The sequence below is a fragment of the Acipenser ruthenus genome, chromosome 51 (assembly GCF_902713425.1).
Source record: "Acipenser ruthenus chromosome 51, fAciRut3.2 maternal haplotype, whole genome shotgun sequence".
NCBI classification, from domain to species: domain Eukaryota; kingdom Metazoa; phylum Chordata; class Actinopteri; order Acipenseriformes; family Acipenseridae; genus Acipenser; species Acipenser ruthenus.
Window position 1 is genome coordinate 7647825 of NC_081239.1, and position 22906 is coordinate 7670730.

Consider the following 22906-nt stretch of genomic DNA (forward strand, 5'->3'; position numbering starts at 1 on the left):
AGGCAGGGTGCAGTGAGAGCTGAGAATCAGTTTTACAGGCAGTGAGAGCTGAGAATCAGGTTCACAGGCAGGGTGCAGTGAGAGCTGAGAATCAGGTTCACAGGCAGGGTGCAGTGAGAGCTGAGAATCAGGTTCACAGGCAGGGTGCAGTGAGAGCTGAGAATCAGGTTCACAGGCAGGGTGCAGTGAGAGCTGAGAATCAGGTTCACAGGCAGGGTGCAGTGAGAGCTGAGAATCAGGTTCACAGACAGTGAGAGCTGAGAATCAGGTTCACAGGCAGGGTCCAGTGAGAGCTGAGAATCAAGTTCACAGACAGTGAGAGCTGAGAATCAGGTTCACAGACAGGGTGCAGTGAGAGCTGAGAATCAGGTTCACAGGCAGGGTGCAGTGAGAGCTGAGAATCAGGTTCACAGGCAGGATGCAGTGAGAGCTGAGAATCAGGTTCACAGGCAGGGTGCAGTGAGAGCTGAGAATCAGGTTCACAGACAGTGAGAGCTGAGAATCAGGTTCACAGGCAGGGTGCAGTGAGAGCTGAGAATCAGGTTCACAGACAGTGAGAGCTGAGAATCAGGTTCACAGGCAGGGTGCAGTGAGAGCTGAGAATCAGGTTCACAGGCAGGGTGCAGTGAGAGCTGAGAATCAGGTTCACAGGCAGGGTGCAGTGAGAGCTGAGAATCAGGTTCACAGGCAGGGTGCAGTGAGAGCTGAGAATCAGGTTCACAGGCAGAGTGCAGTGAGAGTTGAGAATCAGGTTCACAGGCAGTGAGAGCTGAGAATCAGGTTCACAGACAGGGTGCAGTGAGAGCTGAGAATCAGGTTCACAGACAGTGAGAGCTGAGAATCAGGTTCACAGGCAGGGTGCAGTGAGAGCTGAGAATCAGGTTCACAGACAATCAGGCTGTCAGGGAGATGTAATTTTCTTTTATATAGTACAGAAGTAATACTCTTAAAGTCACACTTTGCACAGTAATTTAGCAGTTTCCCATATTATTACATAGTGCTGCATGAAGGGATTTAATTATTCAGATGAAGCTCATCAGGCTCATTGGCTCATTGGTTTTGATTGGGCTGATTGACCATTCCAAGTGAAACAACTGAAGAAGATGCTTTGAAGAAAAGTCACACTTTGCACAGTAATTGTGTGGATTTCATGTTCATAAAGCAGCACAAACCCAAGCAGCTGTTTCTTCACTCGTTTCACTGTGATGGTAAATCAGCCCAATCAACACCAATGACCCTCACCTGATTATAAGCAGCTTGATCTGAATAATACTTTTACCATGTGTTGTATTTGCTGTAATTTCCCATGCTTGCATGTGCCTTCACCATCTCACACAAAAGTAAACCTTTATAAGGGACGTGACGAGGATGCAGACTGACGACCAAATTAATCAGTCAGTCAGCTACGTATTGCAAGTGTTATACCCTCTGTTCTGCTGGCTGATTTCACAGAAAAGGGAAGCTGCTGCCCTGAGAACACTGATATACTGTTCTGTTCATAGACACCAAAGCAAAGCCAGAGTGCTGGACAGGTTGAGCAAAGAAAAGGAGCAGAGCTGAGAAACAAAGAGGATCTTCCAGAACCAGAGGGGGAGGAGCTGAGTGAGGGGGCGGGGCAGAACCAGGGGGAGGAGCTGAACCAATCGGAGGAGCAAAGACTGAAGGACGGTCATGACATTATCATGGGGTGGGCAAGAGAGCTGAAGACAGTGCCAGAGGTAAGATTAACACATTTCAACAGCTGGGTCTGAACATACTGTCCATGAGTGCATCTCAAAAGAGATTCCTGTATCTCATTCCTACACACCCACACTGCTAGTGATCTGTTCTGAACATACTGTCCATGAGTGCATCTCAAAAGAGGTTCCTGTATCTCATTCCTACACACCCACACTGCTAGTGATCTGTTCTGAACATACTGTCCATGAGTGCATCTCAAAAGAGATTCCTGTATCTCATTCCTACACACCCACACTGCTAGTGATCTGTTCTGAACATACTGTCCATGAGTGCATCTCAAAAGAGGTTCCTGTATCTCATTCCTACACACCCACACTGCTAGTGATCTGTTCTGAACAGGATATCTTTTTATTTTTCATTCACGAGTTAATCACTGCTATAATGTAAGTACATGCAGTCATTTGCTAATACAATGTAGATAGATTCATTTAGTAAATGTAGCCTCTGATATCAGGTTGTTTTTCACAGTGAGGCTCCATTTAGATTGGTATGCAGTGTTGACAGGGAGATAGCAGAGTGCTCTACTGCTTTGAATTCACAGCTATGGCAGGGATGTATGATACTGACATGCTTGTGTGATTCATTTCAAAACATTGCCCAACTGAAACCCTTCTCTAGAGTTCCTGACACACTGTGGTCTGCAGTGAACTCTCCTTATCCTCTAATCTATATTGTCTTTAACCAGAACTCTGTCTCAGCGGGGGAGGCTGTGGAACAGGGTCTTGCAGAGCTGGTGAAGGAGTGGAAACGAGGCAAGCTGAGTAACATCTTACCCATCATGGAGTTCATCATGTGGGCCCTGATCAAGGAGGAGGCAGACAAGGTGAGAGCAGCGAGATAAACCCACAGCAGAACTCAGCTATATACTTGTGCATGTGCTTTGTGTCACAGTGGAGCACACAGGGATTGATAATTTGCACCTGATGTCACAAGTCACGTGCCAGCAGCTTGTCGGCCATTTTGGATGTCAAAAACCTTCAGACAGCATATTGACAGTCTGTTTACCAGTGTTTTAAAAAACTAAAATAGAAAAAAGACGTTGTAGTATGTGGTACAGAGGAGAGCCCAAACAAGTTTTATAAATGTAAAACACAAATGTGTTACACAGATACATTAATTAAATAGTTTAATAATTTCCTCATCGATGTGGAAAATGACCTTGATAAAACGTGATCTGGAGGCCCTTGCGTTGTGCAGCCACATCAACAACAAAAAGGTTAATTCAAGGTAAGGAGCAAATAAATAAATACATAAATAATGAATTGTCCGAGCTAAATTACACTTATTAGCTTTCACTTGAGTCTGGTGACCATGAATCTTTAAGCACTTCAAGGGAAAGAGGCAGACTTGCTATCAGTAAGTAGGGTTGTCACCTGCCCCCACAATCCCGGGATACTGAGACAGAACGGGATTTTAAACTTGCTGCTAAATTAAAATAAGTGTTAATTAGCCCGACACCTTTGCTAAAATGAATCCTATTGCTGAATTACTGTGCGCAACAAACAAGTCATTTTAACCCTTTGCAGTCCATTTATTAAGTGCGTGTCAGGCGCATCAGGTCCAATTTATTTTCACACGCGCAGTTAATTTTAGATGCGCTGTTTAAACCCCCACAGTCAAATGGGTTTAAATGGCCCTGCATATCAACAAAGCACTCACTAGGCATCTCCAGCCCCGCCCCACCCTTTCGTTCTCTATAGCTTTCACATATGCTAATAAATAAATAATAATAATAATAATAATAATAATAAGTCGTACATACCGATCAATCATCTCCTGATCACTCGTTTTATCACCAAACTCCTCAATAATGCAATCCAAGTCATTATTTTATTACTATAACATCTCAAAAAAGCTCTGCAAATGTCTGTGATAGTCTCTGTGCGCTGATACACTAACAGCCAGCTTGTTTCCTTATGACCGCCCATATGGGATGCCAGGGGCATGTATGACTATTCATGAGATACGCCTTTTTTTTTTTTTTTTTTTTCTTATCGGCTTGTCTCGGCTCCTGTCGCTCCCACTCGGCCATTGAATGGTTTTCTCGGCTTTTTCCGGAGAAAAAACGACTAGAAACCTGTTTTTTGCGTTTCATTGATGATGTCGGACAGGGTCCGACAATGGACCGGATAGGAATAATTGCAATGTTGGACCAGTTCCAACAATGGACCGCAAAGGGTTAATCAGTTCAACATACTGCCTCCGAACAGCTGAGCAACGTTACTGATTGGGAGAGTAATTGTACGTTTTAGTGATTTATTATTAACAAACAGAAAGTAAGAGACTTTTACGTATCAGTGTCTGCAAATAAATTAAATATTATTATTAGAATTAATAATAATGAAATACATGAAAAGTAATATATTGTATTAATTATTATTATAATTATACAGTTGTTTGCCATGCATGGTAATTAAGCACCATCATTAATTTGATCGAAGGTATCGGAGCTAATTAACACGTTCTTTTCTCTCAGTTAAGTGATCTTTTTAAAATCCTGTTCTGTCTCAATGTGTCCCGGGATTGTGGGGCCAGGTGGCAACCCTATCAGTAAGCAATATTATTTTCATTTGTATTTTAAATAAAGCGCACTCCCTCAGAAAGACAGGATTCTCACACAACGTCACCCTATAAATCATATAACTTAAAACATAACAAAACTACAACAACAAACACCTCTGAATTCTTCTTTGTAATTCTGGTCTTATGTTTCCTTTGGCTATATTAGTGCTGTCACTGTCATTGCTAGTTTATCAAGTGAAATTGAGACGTGATGACCTTAGCCATGATAAGATGACGGATGCGTCCCCCTGGTATAGCCACTGATGCAAACGTGTTGCCCATCCTGATACGAAATACAGGTATGCATCGAGGCTTTTGTATGCCTTGAGATCTTGGCCGGTGTGCGGGGAGATGTTGTTTATTACACAGTGATATATATATCGTGAGGCGTGAAGTCAGGCACGGATGTCCTGTCATGCTTGACAACCTCAGAGAAGAGACCAGCTGGCAGCAAATACACATCATTTTGAAGCCCGGTGAGCAGAATGTTCTCCATGTATCTATCTCGATGTTCACCTCTGAGATGACTGACTTCATCGGACAATGTCAAGTATGGTTTTTCAGACTGCATGAGTTGAAAAAAAAAGTGTTTTAAAAAAAAAGTTCTACGTCTTCGCAGGTTGTCAATAGGACGTCCAAAGCTTTTCGACGTCCAAAATGGCCGACCACACTTAGGTCACGTGATTTGGTGACGTACGTGCAAATCATCAATAGGGAGATGCTCATTTCTATTCATTAGCAGACAAGCAATCATTTCATTAAACTGCACTTAATAATACTTTGCCCTGTGTTAATATCTGTGCCATGTGCAAATGCTAAAACATCTGTCAAAGGGCACATATATTAACACAGGGCAAAGTATAATGAATTGATAAAGATGACACTCACAGACAGGCACATATATTAACACAGGGCAAAGAATAATGAATTGATAAAGAAGACACTCACAGACAGGCACATATATTAACACAGGGCAATGTATAATGAATTGATGAAGAAGACACTCACAGACAGGCACATATATTAACACAGGGCAAAGAATAATGAATTGATAAAGAAGACACTCACAGACAGGCACATATATTAACACAGGGCAATGTATAATGAATTGATGAAGAAGACACTCACAGACAGGCACATATATTAACACAGGGCAAAGAATAATGAATTGATAAAGAAGACACTCACAGACAGGCACATATATTAACACAGGGCAAAGAATAATGAATTGATGAAGAAGACACTCACAGACAGGCACATATATTAACACAGGGCAAAGAATAATGAATTGATAAAGAAGACACTCACAGACAGGCACATATATTAACACAGGGCAAAGAATAATGAATTGATAAAGAAGACACTCACAGACAGTCACATGTGGCAGCAGTGTGGAGTAGTGGTTAGGGCTCTGGACTCTTGACCGGAGGTTCGTGGGTTCAATCCCCGGTGGAGGACACTGCTGCTGTACCCTTGAGCAAGGTACTTTACCAAGATTGCTCCAGTAAAAACCCAACTGTATAAATGGTTAATTGTATGTAAAAATAATGTGATATCTTGTAACAATTGTAAGTTGCCCTGGATAAGGGCGTCTGCTAAGAAATAAATAATAATAATAATAATAATAATAATATATTAACACAGGGCAAAGTATAATGAATTGATAAAGAAGACACTCACAGACAGTCACATATATTAACACAGGGCAAAGTATAATGAATTGATAAAGATCTCACTCACAGACAGTCACATATATTAACACAGGGCAACGTATAATGAATTGATAATGAAGACACTCACAGACAGCTGGAATGCATTCATTCATTCACTCTCTTGACTATTGTTGTTGTTTTTAGGGAATTGGCACTCGGATGTGGTTCTCTAGGATGCTGAAATCTCTGAATATTGGTGAGTACAGCAAACCTGCAACATGTTATAATTCATCTCTGACCGGCCAAACACAAGATTGTCTTGACGACAGAACTCAGAATCATCACATTCCTGTTTGTAGAACAAGATAGACAATAACTGTTTAATTTGTTCATTAAAAAATAATGAGGGAAAAAGAGCCAGTATCACGTTCATAAGTTATAACAATACCTGCAAGATGTAAGGGACCTGTTTCCTATCGAACCGGATCACTTGAAATAACTTTCAGTACTTTTTTGGCATTATTACTATCAGTGTATCTATCAGTATTGCTATCAGTGTATTCATCAGTATTACTATCAGTGTATCTATCAGTATTGCTATCAGTGTATCTATCAGTATTGCTATCAGTGTATCTATCAGTATTACTGTCCTGAAGCTTGGTGTTACTGTTTCATTTTTCTATTTTAGGCAACAGCAATTGTATACAGAAAATTAAATAAAAAAGACTTAAAAAGACACTTGAATTATTAAAATAACAACCAACTCTGAATAGCGTCCCTAAAAGAAATAAAACAGCTGCATTTCACTTTTCTTTTTAAATAAATGTGTATTATTATTATTATTATTATTAGTAGTAGTAGTAGTAGTAGTAGTAGTAGTAGTAGTACTACAACTTTTTAATAACTGTGGTTTTTGACTGTGTGTAGACTAGACATTATTTTTATATTTAATTTTGTCTGTATTTATCCTTTTATTCTAGACTGTGGTCAGGACCACGTGTCTTGAGAAGGCATCTCTTGATAAATAATCAGCAATGTTTATAATAAACATGATTCTCAGTATTGATATCCTCACTAGTCATTTTAGAACAGCGCTAGCCTGAGTGTCGTTCTCCTCCAATGACAAGGAGGCAGTATTTTATCGATGTTATTTCAAGTTGCACTTTGACGGGTGGAATTATACTTCCGGGATGGAAATTGAAAATCCATGAAGGATTCACTCAGGGAACCCAACAAGGAGGCGGGTCTCTCCGAAATGAGAATCACAAAACACAGCATGGGAACTTTCACAAGCAAAACACAGCATGGGAACTTTCACAAGCAAAACACAGCATGGGAACTTTCACAAGCAAAACACAGCATGGGAACTTTCACAAGCAAAACACAGCATGGGAACTTTTACAGGGAAGGTAACATTGTTAATAATTGAAAACGACACTATGAAGTTTAGACTGTGATACTGGATCTTTAAAGAGATTCATCTGTACTTCCAGCTGGAATATTGATTCAATTCTTTGCCGACTCTGTCTTTATCTCTTCACACAGGTGCTGGGAGATGCATCCCTGATTCAGGTATTTATCACTGTTCAGTTTTGTTGATTTTCAGGTGTTGCATTCTACTGTTAAGAATATTTCATCTATTTTTCTTTCATTTTTTCTAGTCTGGCAGTGGATTCACAAGGCATCAGGTACTCTTTAATTTTACTATGTGTTGCTGAAGTCTGATATTTCTGATTGATTTTTGGTATATCAGTTTTTCTAGTACAGAGGGACAGCCCACTGTCAACAACTGATTTAATTTGGTCGTTGACAGTGGGCATCTCCTCTCTGCTCTACAGTTTATTTAAAGCCATGTTCTCCCCTCTCTCTTTTCTTCCCATCTTACTGTCCTCCCTCTCCCTCTCTTACACCCTTCCCCTTTTCACTACCGCCTCCTCTTCCTCTTCATCTCTCCTTTTCTCCCTCATCTCTTCCCCTGCCTCTCCTCTCCCCCTCTGCCCCTGCCTCTCCTCTCCCCCTCTCTCTTCACCTCTCTCCTCTCTTCCCCTGCCTCTCCTCTCCACCTCTCTCTTCACCTCTCCCCTCTCTTAAAGATGCTCATGTAGTTCATTGAAAGTGGTTTGAGGTTCAAGCCCCAAGTCTTTTATTTGTACTCCGGATGTTTCTTTAAACACATCAGCATTCTCATTTAAGAATAGTGGTTAGTCTGTGGCTTGGCTGAATAATGGTTCAGATTCAATTGAAATCTATTCTGGAAATCCCTCTTTCTCTCCTCCCTCTCTCTCTCTTTCCCCTCTATCCTCTCCTTTTCCTCACATGGGTGCTTGTCCCAGGTGGCAGGTATATATTAGATATAGAACCGCTATCCAATTGTGATGAAACTTGGTACGGGCATTCTGTAGAACAAATAACTAAGAGTATCATAACCTGGAGCCTGTGTCTCTCCCCTCCCTCTGTCCCCAATCTCTCCCTCATCCCCTAACCCCATCTCTCTTTAACCTCCCATCTCTCAGCCCCTCCCCCTCTCTTTCTCCCTTTCCCTTCCTCTACTAACCCCCTCTTTCTCTCTCCCAGGTGACAGGTATAACTGAGCTTATTATCACTGATCATAACTAAATACCAGTCCCCATATTTCACTTTAGGCTGGAGGGTTCCAATTCACTAAAAAGTCCCTCCATGCTAGCTCTGTCATTGATATGACCAATGATAGCAGGGATATCGGTTTAGCTGTCCACTCAGAGAAGAGGGGTGTAGTTCCGGGGAGTGGCATTGTGAAAGCTCACTGATGCTTCACTTCCCAGACTGAGCGCGGATGAGAGGAGGAGTCGATGCTTGAGAGCCGTTACATTTAAACATGAGTTTAAAAAATACATTTACTTCAGCATTTTACTTAAAATAACATTTTGTTCCCTCAGTTATATCCTTCTATAGATACTGTTGTGTCGTCAAGCTAGCGTGTTTAACAGCACTAATACAGTGATTTTGTTTCTTGCTTTTGAATCCCCAGGGCTGGAATGTGGTGGTAGGATATTGAAATAAACAGAGACTGTGAGATGATTTATTAAATTGTAATAACCAGCAATCCAGACTCCTAGTTAAACATTCAGAAACTAGTTGTTGTCTCTGACACTGCCATTAACCCTTTAAGGACGTGATGGTGTAACACGATCATACTGAAGTGTCATTCTGGGCCCGTGATCGGGTAAACACGATTAAAACACACTTCGTTTCTTTCACTTGCTGGGACTCCATACTGTGCAGTACAGCTTGTTAACGCATGTCGTTGGATAGGGGAGGGGTTGAACTTCACTGCCTGATTGGTTGTTTATTTGTGTGATGTCACTGAGATGCGCATTTCATTTGTAAAGGACAGAGGCATTTCATAGCAGCACGCAGAGACAAAACATGACACAGGAACTTGTTTACAGCAAAGAAAATAAATTCTACTATAAATACTACACTATAAATTCAATATAATTGACTTATAGTTATATTAGAACATTTATTCTTCTCGTGTCTCGTGTTTTCATATACTGTATATGTTTTTACAACATTTCTGAATATCAAACGAGTGGATATAAGGGTTCATGTTTCAGGAACTACATTTATTTAATATTTTTTCCTTATTGCTGATAATAATGGAGTGAAGAACTATTATTTTATTTATACATATTTATTTTGAGTAATTAATCGAGAGTAGTGTCCATTATTGCTTCTAAAGACCCTGAGGATAAACGTGTATTCTGTCATTGCAATCACTCAGGTGAAACAGTGTCTTTTGTAATTTGCCCAAACATCAATATTTTTCAACAAAACTTTCAGGAAGTATTGGAAGGTCCCTCGGGTCATAGAATAAGACATTTTTATACATGTATCTCTAAACAGAATACAAAATAATAGAAAAATACTTAACGTTAAAAAAAGAAAAGAAACGAAATATCGTTTTGAAAAAAAAGTGAAAAGCTTGTCTGGTTTCTGAAGTGCTTTATAATGCTCCCCAGAGTGTTCAGAAGAAAATAAGAGTTCCAAGACGCTACTGTAAAAATAGATGTTTAGTGATTTTTTATAGGAAGAGAGTCAAATACTGACAAAAAAATAATCAAGCCCCCTCACAACTTCACACACGACATGACCCTTCTCTCCTGTGTGTGTGGAGAAGTGTGTGTGTGTGGGGGGGCATGTGAATGATCCAGACTAGTCCAGACCCAGCTATCATCATCTATGGTTGCTATTGAATAAAATAAATAATAATAATAATAATAATAATAATAATAATAGTAATAATAATAATAATAATAAATGAAACATGTCTAAACTGATACAGACCATATTGTATTAATTATATAGAAATATGAACTAAACTGATACAGACCTCATTGTATTAATTATATAGAAATATGAACTAAACTGATACAGACCTCATGTATTAATTATATAGAAATATGAACTAAACTGATACAGACCTCATTGTATTAATTATATAGAAATATGAACTAAACTGATACAGACCTCATTGTATTAATTATATAGAAATATGAACTAAACTGATACAGACCTCATGTATTAATTATATAGAAATATGAACTAAACTGATACAGACCTCATTGTATTAATTATATAGAAATATGAACTAAACTGATACAGACCTCATTGTATTAATTATATAGAAATATGAACTAAACTGATACAGACCTCATTGTATTAATTATATAGACATATGAACTAAACTGATACAGACCTCATTGTATTAATTATATAGAAATATGTTTTTTTAGTGGTTGATTGATATTGATATAGGATATGCTGATATTAACATTAAGAACTTTATTAAACCAAAAGAACTCGTCACAAGTATTTTTTTAAAAGACGAGGAGCCCCGTCTCACTCACTGTGTTTACATCTATATTTACATTCTGCCCCATTTAAACCTCTGTGCACTCCCAGCTCAGCTAACGCCAGCCTTGTGTGCCTCCCAAAGGAAACACTGAAAAGGAGAGGAGAAAGTGTGTTTAGTTATAATGCTCCAGATTGTGAACTCACTGTGAAGTGAAGATCACATGTAGACACTGCAGGGCTCCATATGTTACACTTTGACATGCATCTAGAGAACTGCTGATCTGATTGTGATGAAACTTGGTACAGACATTCTTTCTACACATTATTAAGAGTGTCCCAATCTGGAGCCTGTCTGCACCTCTCCTCTCATGAGTGTACCTCTCCCTCTATCCTTCTCTCCTCTCCTCTCCTCTTCTCCTCAGTGGGGATGCATATCCCAGTGTATACTCGAGGCTGGGCTTCTGATTGTCAGTGTTTTACCCGAATTTTCTACTCTGCTTTAAGAATTCATCTGATCCCTGTGAAGCAGTTTGTGTCTCTCAGTCATGACTGAGAAACGTGTTCATAGTAAACTTGATTCATTCTGTGAAACAACTAAATGGGCTTTTCAATCAGCCAAGCCTTCATTTTCATTACAAGCAGGACTTGCAAACGAGATTGCGACATGTTAATAAGAGACTCCTCTTTATTAAAGCTAGATCTGCCTCTGCTTTGTATCTCTTTATTATTTTATTATCGTATCTTTATTATTTTATTATTATTTATTTCTTAGCAGACGCCCTTATCCAGGGCGACTTACAATTGTTACAAGATATCACATTATACATTATTTCACATTATTTTTACATACAATTACCCATTTATACAGTTGGGTTTTTACTGGAGCAATCTAGGTAAAGTACCTTGCTCAAGGGTACAACAGCAGTGTCCCCCACTGGGGATTGAACCCACAACCCTCCGGTCAAGAGTCCAGAGCCCTAACCACTACTCCACACTGCTGCCCTCTGACAGTGAAGAGATCCCCTCCAGAGTAAAGTCTCTTTTTAGGGCTCGATAGCAATCCAGTTTATTTGGGGTTTTTGTTTCTTTGTCCCAATGTTCCAGATAGGAGTTTTTGATTTGTGTTACAGTTTGGTTGACTCTGATTGGCAGTGCTGTAGCAGAGCTGTCCTGAAGCTGGTTAGTGTTAGTGTGGGTTAGTGTAGTGAGCTTCAGGACCAGCTGGCTGTGGAGACTCTTTTCTGGGCTGAGCTCTTGGGTTAGAAGGGCCTTGTACTGGAGGGAGTCTGGCTCACTTCTGTTTAGATGCATCCAGAATTGTAGTGCTCTTTTTTGCATGCTGGTGAGCAGTGGGTAGCGGCCTAATTCAGCCCTGCATGCATGGTTTGGTGTTTTCTGCTCTACCTGTAATATGTTTTTGCAGAATTCAGCATGCAGGGTTTCTACTGGATGTTTATCCCATTTTATATAATCTTGTTGACTGACGACTCCATACCTCACTTCCATACAGCACAATGGGATGGATAACTCTTGCCAGATTCTGACAGGTAGATTTATTTTATAAAGCCTCCTTTTGATGGTATAAAAAGCTCTGCAGGCTTTTTCTTTTAGTGCATTCACTGCTCCCTGACGCACTGATGGTCAGGTCTAGGTATGTATATTGTGTGGTGTGTTCTAGGGTGGTGTTGTGTAGAGTGAAGTGGGACCTACTTCTTTGAGATCTGCCCTTTTTAAGATCATAATTCTGGTCTTTTTCATGTTTCCTGTCAGGGCCCAGGTCTGACAGTACTGCTCTAGCAGTGACAGGCTCTGCTGTAGCCCCTGCTCTGTGGGTGACAGCAGGACCAGGTCATCTGTGTAGAGCAGGAATTGAATGTGTTTGTCGTGTAGAGTGAGACCAGGGGCTGCAGACTGCTCCAACACCGCTGCTAATTCACTGATGTAAATATTGAACAGTGTTGGACTCAGACTGCAGCCCTGTCTCACTCCACGACCCTGTGTGAAGAATTCTGTTCTTTTGTTGCCAATTTTTATTCCACACTTGTTTTCTGAGTACATTGACTTTATTATGTCGTAAGTTTTACCCCCTACACCACATTGTAGAATTTTATAATTTAAACCTTCATGCGAAATGGAATCAAATGCTTTTTTAAAGTCTATAAAACAAGAGAAAATGTTTCCTTTATTTTTTTGTTGTACATGGTTGTTGATTAGGGTGTGGAGGGTGTAAATATGGTCATTGGTAATTTTGTAGAAATCCAATCTGACTCTTACTCAAGACTCTGTGTTCGGTAAGGAAGGCCAGTATTCAGGTATTGATGATACTGCAGAATACCTTCCCCAGGTTGCTGCTCACACAGATGCCTCGGTAGTTGTTGGGGTTGAATTTGTCTCCACTTTTGTAAATTGGTGATATAAGCCCTTGGTTCCAGATGTCAGGGAAGCAGCCTTCCTGTAGTACCAGGTTGAATAATTTAAGCAGGGCCTCCTGCAGCTCAGGGCTGCTGTGTTTGAGCATCTCGGTACTGATGCTGTCGGGCCACAGGCTTTCCTGGGTTTGAGTCCCTGGTGCTTCTCTGCTAGCTCCTGCGGGGAGATTGGGAAGTCAAGTGGATTCTGGTTGTCTTTAATAGATAGTTCTAATGATTTAAGTTTTTCCTGAATTAAATTTTCCTCTGTTGTAAATTTCTCTTGTAGGGTTTCTTTGTAAAGATTTTCATTTTGTATTGTCAGTTCTTGTTTCTGTGTGGAGTTCATATTGTTCCACATTCCCAGAACTGATTTTGGTTAATAGATTTCTCAGTGTCTGTGAGGGTTGTGTTCGTGTGTTTCTCTTTGTTCTGTTTCAGGGTGTGTTTGTGTTGCTTTAGGGTCTCGCAGTACCTGAGGTGTAAATCTGGGTTATGTGGCTGATGATGTTTTTGATTTGATTCTTGTCTTAGTTTTTTTCCTTATTGTTTCACATTCATCATCAAACCATTTTTCTTTGGGTTTGTGCTTCTGATTGTTTTTACTTGTTCATTTTTTTGAGATTTGCCTTGCTTGCTGTTTTTTCTAATATTTCATTCATGTGTTTAACTGCCAGATTTACTCCTCTCACATTAGGCTGGCACTGTGTGATTTGGAAGGTGTCAGTAAGGTTAGTGATTTCAGGAGAGCCAGTTGCTTTATCGAATTCCTCTGTGCTGTTTGGAGCCCATTTATAAGTATGGTTCAGATGGTACAGCTTGCATGGCTGTATTAGTGTGTTACTGGGCTGTCCTGTTCTTTGTAGGAACACAGTAATTTGACTGTGGTCTGACAGAGGTGTTTGTGGTCTGACAGTGAATGCATTAATAAAGGAGGGGTCCAGGTCAGTGATGGCGTAATCAACTACGCTAGTCCCAAGAGCTGAGCAGTATGTGAATCTACCTAAAGAGTCCCCTCTGATCCTGCCATTAATAATGTACAGACCCCAGGCTTGAAAGAGATGCACTAACTGCCTCCCATTTGTGTTCACAATACAATCAGGGTTGTTTCTGTGGATTGAGGTGGGTGTGAGGTACAGAGGGGTTTGTCCAAATACATGGCTGTTACCTTGTGTGCTTCTACAGTCAGGCTCTGTTCCTGTTCTGGTGTTGAAATCCCCACAGAGCAGCACATTTCCCTGGGTCTGGAAATGGCTGATCTCTGTGTGGAGGGTATGAAAATATTCCTCATTGTAGTTTGTAGGGCTGTAAATCTACGTTTAATTGACTACACGTTTAAACCCATTGTTAATCGTTTAACCGGCCATAAATTTAATGTTTCACTCATTTCATATTTTTATATTTTACTTCCACTATTTTAAGTCCTATTTTAACCTCGGTTTGTTATTGAAAGTGCGTACCAATGGTAAACATAAAAGCATAAAGGAGGACTGTACGTTAGCACTAAAATGTAATCTATTTTAATAGCATGAAATAAACATTCCTAGTCGATTTTACAATGTACCATTTCTGCAGAAGCTCCATAAAAAGCGTGTGTATCCAACATCGAAAAAACATTAAAAACAACTCTATTTAAATTAAACTTAAAACACGGTGACAAAACTACATTTTTAGTTTCATTCACTTGTATATTGTTGGCAAGAAACAAAACATGTCCAGAACCAAAAAACTTGATGTATTTTTTTTTTCATTAAAAATCGAAGCCGTTGTCTGGTACAATAGTCGTTCCCAGCGTCCCTCCCCTTCACAGCGGCGCATGAGCATTCACATGAAAAAATAAAGACTTCATTTCCCAGCGTCCCTCCCCTTCACAGCGGCGCATGAGCATTCACATGAAAAAATAAAGACTTCATTTCCCAGCGTCCCTCCCCTTCACAGTGGCACATGAGCATTCACATGAAAAAATAAAGACTTCATTTCCCAGCGTCCCTCCCCTTCACAGCGGCGCCTGCGCATTCACGTGAAAAAATAAAGACTTCATTTCCCAGCGTCCCTCCCCTTCACAGCGGCGCATGAGCATTCACATGAAAAAATAAAGACTTCATTTCCCAGCGTCCCTCCCCTTCACAGCGGCGCCTGCGCATTCACGTGAAAAAATAAAGACTTCATTTCCCAGCGTCCCTCCCCTTCACAACGGTGCATGAGCATTCACATGAAAAAATAAAGACTTCATTTCCCAGCGTCCCTCCCCTTCACAATGGCGCATTCACGTGAAAAAATAAAGACTTCATTTCCCAGCGTCCCTCTCTTTCACAGCGGCGCCTGCGCATTCACATGAAAAAATAAAGACTTCATTTCCCAGCGTCCCTCCCCTTCACAGCGGCGCATGAGCATTCACGTGAAAAAATAAAGACTTCATTTCCCAGCGTCCCTCCCCTTCACAGCGGCGCCTGAGATTCACATGAAAAAATAAAGACTTCATTTCCCAGCGTCCCTCCCCTTCACAGCGGCGCATGAGCATTCACATGAAAAAATAAAGACTTCATTTCCCAGCGTCCCTCCCCTTTACAACGGCGCATGAGCATTCACGTGAAAAAATAAAGACTTCATTTCCCAGCATCCCTCCCCTTCACAGCACCGCCTGCGCATTCACATGAAAAAATAAAGACTTCATTTCCCAGCGTCCCTCCCCTTCACAGCGGCGCCTGCGCATTCACATGAAAAAATAAAGACTTCATTTCCCAGCGTCCCTCCCCTTCACAGCGGCGCCTGCGCATTCACATGAAAAAATAAAGACTTCATTTCCCAGCGTCCCTCCCCTTCACAGCGGCGCCTGAGCATTCACATGAAAAAATAAAGACTTCATTTCCCAGCGTCCCTCCCCTTCACAACGGCGCATGAGCATTCACATGAAAAAATAAAGACTTCATTTCCCAGCGTCCCTCCCCTTCACAACGGTGCATGAGCATTCACATGAAAAAATAAAGACTTCATTTCCCAGCGTCCCTCCCCTTCACAGCGGCGCATGCGCATTCACATGAAAAAATAAAGACTTCATTTCCCAGCATCCCTCCCCTTCACAGCGGCGCATGAGCATTCACATGAAAAAATAAAGACTTCATTTCCCAGCGTCCCTCTCTTTCACAGCGGCGCTTGAGCATTCACATGAAAAAATAAAGACTTCATGTCCCAGCGTCCCTCCCCTTCACAACGGCGCATGAGCATTCACATGAAAAAATAAAGACTTCATTTCCCAGCGTCCCTCCCCTTCACAACGGCGCATGAGCATTCACATGAAAAAATAAAGACTTCATTTCCCAGCGTCCCTCCCCTTCACAGCGGCGCATGAGCATTCACATGAAAAAATAAAGACTTCATTTCCCAGCGTCCCTCCCCTTCACAGCGGCGCCTGCGCATTCACGTGAAAAAATAAAGACTTCATTTCCCAGCGTCCCTCCCCTTCACAACGGTGCATGAGCATTCACATGAAAAAATAAAGACTTCATTTCCCAGCGTCCCTCCCCTTCACAATGGCGCATTCACGTGAAAAAATAAAGACTTCATTTCCCAGCGTCCCTCTCTTTCACAGCGGCGCCTGCGCATTCACATGAAAAAATAAAGACTTCATTTCCCAGCGTCCCTCCCCTTCACAGCGGCGCATGAGCATTCACGTGAAAAAATAAAGACTTCATTTCCCAGCATCCCTCCCCTTCACAGCGGCGCATGAGCATTCACATGAAAAAATAAAGACTTCATTTCCCAGTGTCCCTCCCCTTCACAGCGGCGCCTGAGCATTCACATGAAAAAATAAAGACTTCATTTCCCAGCGTCCCTCCCCTTCACAGCGGCGCATGAGCATTCACGTGAAAAAATAAAGACTTCATTTCCCAGCGTCCCTCCCCTTCACAGCGGCGCATGCGCATTCACGTGAAAAAATAAAGACTTCATTTCCCAGCATCCCTCCCCTTCACAGCGGCGCATGAGCATTCACATGAAAAAATAAAGACTTCCTTTCCCAGCGTCCCTCTCTTTCACAGCGGCGCTTGAGCATTCACATGAAAAAATAAAGACTTCATTTCCCAGCGTCCCTCCCCTTCACAACGGTGCATGAGCATTCACATGAAAAAATAAAGACTTCATTTCCCAGCGTCCCTCCCCTTCACAACGGCGCATTCACGTGAAAAAATAAAGACTTCATTTCCCAGCGTCCCTCTCTTTCACAGCGGCGCTTGAGCATTCACATGAAAAAATAAAGACTTCATTTCCCAGCGTCCCTCCCCTTCACAACGGCACATGAGCATTCACGTGAAAAAATAAAGACTTCATTTCCCAGCGTCCCTCCCCTTCACAACGGTGCATGAGCATTCACATGAAAAAATAAAGACTTCATTTCCCAGCGTCCCTCCCCTTCACAGCGGCGCCTGCGCATTCACGTGAAAAAATAAAGACTTCATTTCCCAGCGTCCCTCCCCTTCACAGCGGCGCATGAGCATTCACATGAAAAAATAAAGACTTCATTTCCCAGCGTCCCTCCCCTTCACAACGGTGCATGAGCATTCACATGAAAAAATAAAGACTTCATTTCCCAGCGTCCCTCCCCTTCACAACGGTGCATGAGCATTCACATGAAAAAATAAAGACTTCATTTCCCAGCGTCCCTCCCCTTCACAGCGGCGCATGAGCATTCACGTGAAAAAATAAAGACTTCATTTCCCAGCGTCCCTCCCCTTCACAACGGCGCATGAGCATTCACATGAAAAAATAAAGACTTCATTTCCCAGCGTCCTTCCCCTTCACAACGGCGCATGCGCATTCACATGAAAAAATAAAGACTTCATTTCCCAGCGTCCCTCCCCTTCACAGCGGCGCCTGCGCATTCACGTGAAAAAATAAAGACAAGGTGAACAACACAAAACCGTAAACCTACAGGCTTCTACTCTTTCCATTTGGTTTGCGTTCGTCTTCATTGGATTAATGTCCAATGAAGTATCTAATTGTATTGAAAAATAGTTTTGTTCACTTTAAAAACGAGTTTTTTTGTTTTGTTTTGTTTTAGTGCAGTGTGGGGCGCTCCAAAGCAAACAGATGGGCGTGTTTCATAACTTTCAGTTTTGAACTTGATCAATTCTATATCACTGCTATGCCCGTGGTTTCACTACCATAAATCTTCTCTGTGTGAACACTGGGATCGTATTGTTCAAAGTGACTGCTGTAATAGCAGTCTGTGTGAGGAGTGCTTTTTGTCCTGTAATACAGACGTTAAAAATAGTATGCAACGTTGTCTGTTGTATGCTGCGCTGGGGGGGGGAGGCTGTATCCTTGAGGGATTTATCAAAGACCCGGACGCCTTCCTGGTTGAGGTGCACTCTGTCGTACAGCTGCCAGGGGCTCAGTGTGGTGGTGGGGGGGGGGTCTGCTCTGTGGAAATGATAATTAATAAATAAAAGATCATAACAATAAAAGCGTCAGACCGCAAAAAAAGTAAATCTGATGTCTTAATGGACGCAGTTCTTGGTCACAGACCTGCAGCGACCGGCGCCGATGTGTTGAATTCAGAGACTTGTCTTCTGGAAAGTATTTCTCCTTTAAATTGTTTAAAGCTGACAGGGATCATTTCAAACAGAGACAAATCAAACCTTACAGTGTGTGAACTGCAAGGTCTGCTGCTGCTTCATGATTTGAGTTCCATGTATTTATCAGCAACGCTTTAGATTGTGTGACATAAATTAATATTAAATAGATAGGCGATAGATATTAAATGAATGTTAAATTAATATTTAATAAATGTGCAATAGCTGGTTTCTTGCTAAATGTTACCCAAATATCGATTGAAAATGTAATGGCACGTCACGCCCATTTATATCACGTTTTGTTACCGTTGAAAATATGTAATAATTTCCCCTTATTGAAAATACAGTTAATCTGACTTGAATGTCAATGGAAAGTAACAAGGAATAATTGAACGTAAATTTAATATGCAATTTAACATTCATTTAATATCAATTTAATATTAATTTATGCCACGTAATATAAAGCGTTATCATTTTTTCTAATGAATAAAGTGATCAGTAATCGCGCAGATTATTTTGTGGTTACTTTATAAACCAGTCCTTAACAGAAAATAATAAATAAATAAATAAGCTCCGTATATTGGAAATGTGAAAGTATCTGAAAATCACATTCAATTCGGTCATTTTAAAAATCCCATCTATTAACATTGCATGTATAAAAACAAGCTGTACAGAAAAATCTCTTTAATGTTTCGTTTAGATTGTGTTTTTAATAGGCCTGCTTTAAATCTATTTCTGACATTTTTAAATACTATCTGTAACTTTTTAAAGTTATTATTAGTCGTAGTTAATCTAACTTTAATAATATGAAATGAAATTATTCGGTTTGTATTTGCAGTCAGCAGCATGTGAAACACAAACCCATATTTGTGTATTCGTTGAAATCTTTTGGTACTTTATCGTTTGGGACAGTCCGACCTCGGGATCCATTCTCAAAACAAATCCACAGCACTCCTCTGTGCGCGCGTGTCCGTGGAATCTGACGTCACGTTCCACTGGCAGCTGCTTCTTTGAGCTGCAGTGTGAACACACCCGCGCTGGGGGGGCTCGGCTCGGCTCGGCTCGGGTGTGCTACTCTGAAAAGGCTAAGATGTTTGGGCTCCAGATCTTGTTCCCTCGCCGGTCACGGAAGAGCCTCCGTCAGGGTTTTCTCTCACACTTTCAGTTTGTGTTGTTCTTCTCCCTCTTCAGGATCGCGTATCTCGCGGCTCATTGTGTTCACCGCGGTTTCCATGACAACAGAACACTGCTACAGTTCGAAATTCGAAAAACTGCCACAATTCCAACTGCGATTCCAAACTGCAGCTTGAGTTCATCCTGTCGATTTAAGAGACTTTACTGTACGAGGCGATCTCGGGGTTTAGTTAATATTTATATCTAGTAAATATTATTATTTCAAGATTCATTTTAATTGAGGTAAGAGGCTCACCTTTCTTTCTTTCTTTCTTTCTTTCTTTCTTTCTTTCTTTCTTTCTTTCTTTCGTTCCTCTTTTATATTATTTTATAATAATAATACAGCTCATAATAATAATAATAATAATAATGATGATGATGTCTCCTCTCTGCTCCACAGTTGAAGTGACTCTGGACCCTGATACAGCACACCCCGCGCTCATCCTGTCTGCGGAGGGGAAACGAGTGAGACAGGGAGGGTGGCAGCGTCTCCCTGACACTCCAGAGAGATTTGATGGCAGGTTCTGTGTGCTGGGCAGGGAGAGCTTCACCTCGGGGAGACGCTACTGGCAGGTGCAGATGGGGGGGAATACATATTGGAGATTAGGAGTCAGCAGAGAGTCTGCCGAGAGGAAGGGGTGGTTCAGCATGATCCCCCAGCAGGGTTACTGGACTGTGGAGTGGTGGAGTGGAGGTGTGTTCATTGCTCTCACTGACCCCCAGACCCCCCTCCCCCGGAGCCTGAAGCCCCAGAAGCTGGGGGTGTATCTGGATTATGAGGAAGGGCAGCTCTCCTTTTACAATGTGGAGACCAGATCTCACATCTACACTTTCACTGAGATGGAGTTCAATCCCAATGAGAAACTCTATCCATTCTTCTGTACTGTGGACAGTAATACAGACCTTGTGCTGGAGTCCCCTGACCCTGACCCTGTCAGCGCTGCAGATTAAACACACATTGCTGTCTGAACCAGGAAACTATTCAAACAGCTCAGACAGATCTCCTCTTCACTTTCACTGACACTCTCTCTGCACTCTTCTGGGCTGATGAGAAGAAATCCTCTCTCTTCCACCCTCTTACCCTGAGCCCCTCCTCTTTATTTCTCTACACCCCCTTTCCTACTCTACCTTCCTGTCTCCCTCTTTCTTTCCTCTCCATCTCCTTCTCTCTCTTTCTCTCCTCTCCCCTTCTCTCTGCCTCCCCTATGGCTCTCCCCTCCTCTTTCTCTCTCCCTTCCCTCTGATATGCTAATCCCCTCCCTTTCCCACTCTCCCTCTATCCTCCATCCTTTATACTCTCCCTCTCTCCACCCTGCCTTCTCTACTCTCCCTCTCTCCACCCTGCCCTCTCTACTCTCCCTCTCTCCTCCATCCTCTCTACTCTCCCTCTCTCCTCCATCCTCTCTACTCTCCCTCTCTCCTCCCTGCCTTCTCTACTCTCCCTCTCTCCACCCTGCCCTCTCTACTCTCCCTCTCTCCTCCATCCTCTACTCTCCCTCTCCTCCCTGCCTTCTCTACTGTCCCTCTCTCCACCCTGCCTTCTCTACTCTCCCTCTCTCCTCCATCCTCTCTACTCTCCCTCTCTCCATCCTGCCTTCTCTACTCTCCCTCTCTCCACCCTGCCCTCTCTACTCTCCCTCTCTCCACCCTGCCCTCTCTACTCTCCCTCTCTCCTCCATCCTCTACTCTCCCTCTCTCCTCCCTGCGTTCTCTACTCTCCCTCTCTCCTCCATCCTCTCTACTCTCCCTCTCTCCACCCTGCCTTCTCTACTCTCCCTCTCTCCTCCCTGCCTTCTCTACTCTCCCTCTCTCCTCCATCCTCTCTACTCTCCCTCTCTCCACCCTGCCCTCTCTACTCTCCCTCTCTCCACCCTGCCCTCTACTCTCCCTCTCTCCTCCATCCTCTACTCTCCCTCTCTCTTCCCTGCCTTCTCTACTCTCCCTCTCTCCTCCATCCTCTCTACTCTGCCTCTCTCCCTGCCTTTACTCTCCCTCTCTCCTCCATCCTCTCTCCTCTCCCTCTCTCCTCCATCCTCTCTACACTCCCTCTCTCCTCCCTGCCTTCTCTACTCTCCCTCTCTCCTCCATCCTCTCTACTCTCCCTCTCTCCTCTCTACTCTGCCTCTCTCTACTCTCCCTCTCTCCTCCATCCTCTCTGCTCTCCCTCTCTCCACCATGCCTTCTCTATCCCTCTCTCCTCCATCCTTTATACTCTCCCTCTCTCCTCTCTCCTCCCTCTCCCCCTCTCCTCCCTGCCCCCTCTAATTTTGTACTGTGATATTTTGTAACAGCTGTAAGTCTCCCTGGATAAGGGTGTCTGATAATTAATAAATAATGATAATAGACTTTCTAGACAATAGATGAATGCATTATTTTCCATGTAATCAATATTTACTCTGAAGCTGGATGCTCCCTGAATATTATTCATTGCTAAACTCAGTGAACTGATTTCTGCTATTTTGATATGAATCTTCTGTTCTGTTTTTGTAGCGCATCTATTTTCTATCTTTCTTGATAAAATGTATAAAAGATATAACGGTGTTGTGTGATTTACTGCTCAATTGTTTACCTCGGCAATCTTGAACTCGTAAAAAGAAAGACATTCATGACAGCAGAGTGTTGATTAAATTAGACCATTACACATATGAATGAATTGGATCCTTAAACTGGACATTTTAATTGTGATTCTTCACACATAACTCTCAACAATAACAAGCCTGTTGGGTCCATGAGCAGATTCTTCACAGAGGCAGCTGGGGCTGTACTACAGATCCACACCGCTGAGGAGAGAGGGGAGGGGGAGAGGGAGGGAGGGGGAGACAGCTGGGGCTGTACTAGATCCACACCACTGAGGAGAGAGGGGAGGGAGAGGGGGAGGGAGGGGGAGACAGCTGGGGCTGCACTACAGATCCACACCGCTGGTGAGAGGGGAGGGGGAGAGGGAGGGAGGGGGAGACAGCTGGGG

The 22906-nt window shown here is 42.2% G+C and overlaps 1 protein-coding gene across 4 annotated transcripts in view; it reads left to right on the top strand.

Moving 5' to 3' along the window:
- Nucleotides 1-22477, top strand: part of LOC117407777 (E3 ubiquitin-protein ligase TRIM39-like) — a 45192-nt gene extending 22715 nt beyond the window's left edge. For 3 of the 4 annotated variants that reach the window (XM_059015809.1, XM_059015808.1, XM_059015811.1), the window contains 6 exons: nucleotides 1503-1718; nucleotides 2426-2563; nucleotides 6159-6210; nucleotides 7500-7526; nucleotides 7616-7642; nucleotides 20342-22477. In XM_059015809.1, coding sequence (XP_058871792.1) covers nucleotides 1503-1718; nucleotides 2426-2563; nucleotides 6159-6210; nucleotides 7500-7526; nucleotides 7616-7642; nucleotides 20342-20892 — 1011 coding nt within the window. In that variant the 3' untranslated portion in view covers nucleotides 20893-22477. The remainder of the gene's footprint in view (nucleotides 1-1502; nucleotides 1719-2425; nucleotides 2564-6158; nucleotides 6211-7499; nucleotides 7527-7615; nucleotides 7643-20341) is intronic. The other variant, XM_059015810.1, reaches the window with a different exon arrangement.
- The last annotated feature ends 429 nt before the right edge of the window (nucleotides 22478-22906 follow it).